General features: G+C 40.9%; 1 protein-coding gene across 1 annotated transcript in view; it reads right to left on the reverse strand.

The window, feature by feature from the left end:
• micos10 (mitochondrial contact site and cristae organizing system subunit 10) overlaps positions 1-178 on the reverse strand; it is a 37,947-nt gene extending 37,769 nt beyond the window's left edge. The window contains exon 1 of the mRNA XM_063033367.1: positions 68-178. Coding sequence (XP_062889437.1) covers positions 68-131 — 64 coding nt within the window. The 5' untranslated portion in view covers positions 132-178. The remainder of the gene's footprint in view (positions 1-67) is intronic.
• Between the last annotated feature and the right edge of the window lie 5,228 nt (positions 179-5,406).

The raw sequence follows: 5,406 nt of genomic DNA on the forward strand, positions 1-5,406 counted from the left end.
CCACAGAACCGGGTCTCAGTGCACAATGCACGTTCCGTCAGATCGAGTGCACTCAGAATTACCTTACCTAATTTCACCACCGCATCTGCCAAGCACCGCTCCACCTTCTTGCCGACTTCGGCCTCCGCCATCTTGAACCTGTCTCGCACTGGCTCTCGCGAGAATAGGTCATGATCCGGCACGGATCACGTGGTCGCTGGAGGGCGGCGGGACGGCGAGTGTGCGAGGATTAATCTCTGAAGCACTTTGCACACCAGCAAACGAAAATGCTCTGTTGGAATTCCCAGTAGTACATCTACAAGCCCTAGCAATCCCTTACATTACTAATTGAATCAAAAATGCAGATGCTATTAATGTGAAATGCAATCAGAAACTGTTGGAAGCACTCAGCAGGAGGGGTAGTATCAGTATGCAGGGAATTAAGAACAACGTTTCGCCTCAAGGATCCTTCAGCTAATGTTAAATTGCAGGGAGAGAGAGAGAATGTCAATAATGAAGTGCAGACGAAAGTTGTCAAGGTAACAGTGCATTAAAAACTGGTTACACTCAGACTGGAAAAATTAAATCAAAATGAAACAAAATGTAAAGGTCCATGGAATCCAAAAGAGAATGACATCTTTTTTTAAAAACATTTTTTTGTAATAATGGGTAGAGGGAAATGATTGATGAGTGCTTTTGGTACTGGAAGAATAATGTGAGCTGCCTTAATGACTATCGCCCGGTAGCAGTCACATCTACAGTGATGAAATGCTTTGAGAGGTTGGTCACGACTAGAATGAACTCCTGCCTCAGCAAGGACCTGGACCCATGGCAATTTGCCTGTCGCCAAAAATAAGTCAATGCCAGATGCAATCTCAATGGCTCTCCACACGGCTTTAGACCACCCGAACAACGCAAACACCTATGTCAGGATGCTGTTCATTGACTATAGCTCAGCATTTAACACCATCATCCCCACAATCCTGATTGAGACGTTGCAGAACCTGGGCCTCTGTACCACCCTCTGCAATTGGATCCTCGACTTCCTAACCAGAAGACGACAATCTGTGCAGATTACATCTCCTCCTCGCTGACGATCAACACTGGTGCACCTCAGGGGTGTGTGCTTTGACAATACGAATTGACAATAAACTGGACTGGTCAAAGAACACTGAGGCTGTCTACAAGAAGGGTCAGAGCTGTCTCTATTTCCTGAGGAGACTGAGGTCCTTTAACATATGCCAGACGATGCTGAGGACGTTCTACGAGTCTGTGGTGGCCAGTGCCATCATGTTTGCTGTTGTGTGCTGGGGCAGCAGGCTGAGGGTAGCAGACACCAACAGAATCAACAAACTCATTCGTAAGGCCAGTGATGTTGTGGGGATGGAACTGGTCTCTCTCACTGTGGTGTCTGAAAAGAGGATGCTGTCTAAGTTGCATGCCATCTTGGTCAATGTCTCCCATCCACTACATAATGTACTGGGTGGGCACAGGAGTACATTCAGCCAGAGACTCATTCCACCGAGATGTAGCACAGAGTGTCATAGGAAGCCATTCCTGCCTGTGGCCATCAAACTTTACAACTCCTCCCTTGAAGGGTCAGACACCCTGAGCCAATAGGCTGGTCCTGGACTTACTTCATAATTTACTGGCATAATTTACATATTACTATTTAACTATTTATGGTTCTATTACTATTTATTATTTATGGTGTAACTGTAACGAAAACCACTTTCCCCTGGGATCAATAAAGTATGACTACTACTACTACTACTACGACTACTAATACTTACCCCACTGCTCTACTCTCTATATACACATGACTGAGTGGCTAGGCATAGCTCAAATGCCATCAATAAATTTGCTGATGATACAACCATTGTTGGTAGAATCTCAGGTTGTGACAAGAGGGCGTAGAGGAGTGAGATATGCCAACCAGTGGAATGGTGCCGCAGCAACAACCTGGCACTTAACGTCAGTAAGACAAAAGAGCTGATTGTGGATTTCCAGAAGGGTAAGACGAAGGAACATATACCAATCCTCATAGAGGGATCAGAAGTGGAGAGAGTGAGCAGTTTCAAGTTCCTGGGTGTCAAGATCTTTGGGGATCTAACGTGATCCCAACATATAGATGCAGTTATAAAGAAGGCAAGACAGCAACTATACTTCATTAGGAGTTTGAAGAGATTTGGTATGTCAACAAATACACTCAAAAACTTCTATAGATGTACTGTGGAGAGCATTCTTGACAGGCTGCATCACTGTCCGGTATGGGGGGGGGGGGGCTTCTGCACAGGACCAAAAAAAGCTGCAGAGGGTTGTAAATTTAGTCGGCTCCATCTTGGGTATTAACCTACAAAGTACCCAGAACATCTTTAGGGAGCGGTGTCTCAGAAGGGCAGCGTCCATTATTAAGGGCCTCCAGCACCCAGGGCATGCCCTTTTCTCACTGTTGCCATCAGGTAGGGGGTACAGAAGCCTAAAGGCACACACTCAATGATTCAGGAACAGCTTCTTCCTCTCTGCCATCCGATTTCTAAATGGGCATTGAACCCTTGGACACTACCTCATTTTTTTAATATATAGTATTTCTGTTTTTTGCACAACTTTTTAATCTATTCAGTATATGTATACTTTATTTATTTACTTACTTTCTTCTATAATATGTAATGCATTGAACTGTTTCTGCTTAGTTAACAAATTTCACGTTACACGTCGGTGATAATAAACCTGATTCTGATTCTGGAAGGGGCACCTCAAGATTCAGTACTCTGTCCTTTGTTGGTTGTTTCATCAGGTAAGACTTAAATATTGGTTGGGGGGGTGATAAAGAGTATTGTACATATTGGGAAAATAGTTCACGTTTGGTAGACAGGTTTTACTGACATGAAAAACATAAATGACCTGGATCTGGTTAATCGGATAGAAACGTGGCACATTTAATTTAATCATCAGCTTTGTGGTGGGCAGATGCAAGAAGTGAAAAAAGGAATGTACAGTATGTGGCCAGCATAAAGACATTTCAAGGAATAAAGCCATCTTAGAATTTTAGAATTTCTGTGCACCCTTATAAAGCAACATAATGAGTGGATAGACTGGTTATTAGGATATACGAGATGCATCCATTTATTAGGTAAGGCATAGAATGTGGGTGCAGGGATACTATACAGGAGCTGCCCAGATTATGAAAGATCTGACTTACAGAAATCTGAATTTATGCAATTTCTCCTATACATTTTAATGCAATCTTCAAAATACTGATAATAGTAAAATGCTTCATGGTATTCATTAATGTCTGGAAACAGCATACATTTCAATGATGGATAGTGTAAGGGTGATTATTCAATGAAATGAAAAGATTATACAGAAGTGTATGTATTTTATCTAAATTTTGATATACTTTGATGATTTATCTATGTGATCACCATATAGAGTTCTTCCTGTCTAGAAACGTTGAGCGCCCAATGTAGCTAAGATTCTGTGGGTACAAAATCTATCTCTTGGGGTTTTCCAAAGAAGATAGGAATTGATAGCAGATCAAATTTACAGCGGATGTGATAATTCATCTGTGCTGCTTGATTGGAGAGGTAAAAAACGTTTCTACTACCCAGCATCCAGTGGGTGGCAAACAATTCAACCACACACTGAAAGCAGCATTATTATGAAAGCAATGGGCAATTTAGTCAAGAAAAAGTCAGGCTGGATCATAGCCATCAGAAACACAAGAAAATCTACAGATGCTGGATATTCAAAGCAACAGACACAAAGTGCTGGAGGGACTCAGCAGTCCAGACAGCATCTATGGAAAAGAGTTTTGGGCCGAGTGTCTTCATCTTGATTTTGTGTGTGTTGCTTTGGATCAAAGCCTTTTCAGGCTTTGCATGCCTCTCATCCAGTACCACTGTCCTTTCACCGTCAGTATTATTTCCATCATAAATCACAGCTAATGACTGGATTCACTCCATTATGGGAAACACCCTAATTGTCCCAAGGACATTCAGACCAGCCATCTGATCAACTATTAAACTGGTAGCAGTTTTGGTTTCTTCATGCATAATCTTATCAACAAGCTATCGACTCTCCAGAGCAAACATTCTGCAGCTGAAAAGTCAACACTTAGCCTCCAAGTAAGAGCCAGCTATTTATGTGCTGAGAAAATAAGTTTCTCTGTGCCTAGTGCAGAATATCTTTGTAATTCTTCACCTTGTAGGGCTTGTGACTGAGTATATCCAAGGCTCAAATTGATCCTTAAAACCTTAGGATGACAGCATCTGATTCTATTCCTTATGTAACCCGGGTAACCAAGTTATACTCAAAAATACTCCAAGTGGATGTATTGTAGGCTAACTTGGAAGCTACGCTCGAAGTTATGGATGAATTAGGATGAAACAACCCACAGTTGGAATTCAGAAACAGGTAATTAAAATGGTCCTGCAAAAAGAACCAGTGTAAAAAAGTAACAACATTCAGTCTTCACATATCACAAATAAACTTTTTTTAACAAGTCTGATTCCTATTGACAATGATGAGTTTAGAAATATGGGGAACTACATAAGAGCAGGCATACCAAACAAAGAAAACAAAAATGATGCTACAAATACTCAACGCGTCAGGCAGCTTCTGTGGAGAGAAAATCATGGAAACGGATAGTGCCTGAACCTTTTTTAAGCTCCAATGTTCTCTATTTCTATTTCATATTCCTTGCACCTGTCGTGTTTTAGTTACAGAATGTAACAGACAATCTGGGAGTTGACTTGATTATAGAAATCACCCAATGTGTTGTCAGGTAAATAGCATGTTACATGTGGCTATTGGGAAGAAATTGAAAAATTAGGGTAATGACCATTGTCCTTGTCTTCCATTATAATGTGCCAAATCTAAAAATTACAATGCCAATTGAAGATAACAGCTTGCAAACCATTCCAAAGAAAGATCATTACAAACTTCACTGTCTCTCTATCTGAAATCCATTACCGAAAACTCTCAGAAACATGTTGTGCACGTTTTTATAAGAAAAATTATATTAGGGCTGGGAAATCATGAAAGATGGGAGACCAAGACACTATTTCAGATAGAGCTGATAGTTGCTCAAGACATTATTTTCAGGATATTGGTCATAGTCTTGTACTGTTTAAATCAGAGAGGTTCAAAGAATAGGGACACGTGAAAAGAATAACAGGTAGTAAAGAAGTTTGGCAGAAGAAAGAGGAAATTATATCGCTCAGGATGTGCACATAAATTCAAATTTTCTATGTTTTGGAGAAGCACACATGTAAATCCTAAATATGAACTTGAGGATACTGCATACACACACACACGTCCTTATTGTTTTCAGATGATCATTGGAGTAAATCAAGCTCCTTCTGCTCCTACCATTCATTATTTGCACTTGTTTCTGAGGGGAAGGACAAAACAAAAAAAAGGGGA

The sequence above is a fragment of the Mobula hypostoma genome, chromosome 25 (genome assembly GCF_963921235.1).
Source record: "Mobula hypostoma chromosome 25, sMobHyp1.1, whole genome shotgun sequence".
NCBI lineage: Eukaryota > Metazoa > Chordata > Chondrichthyes > Myliobatiformes > Myliobatidae > Mobula > Mobula hypostoma.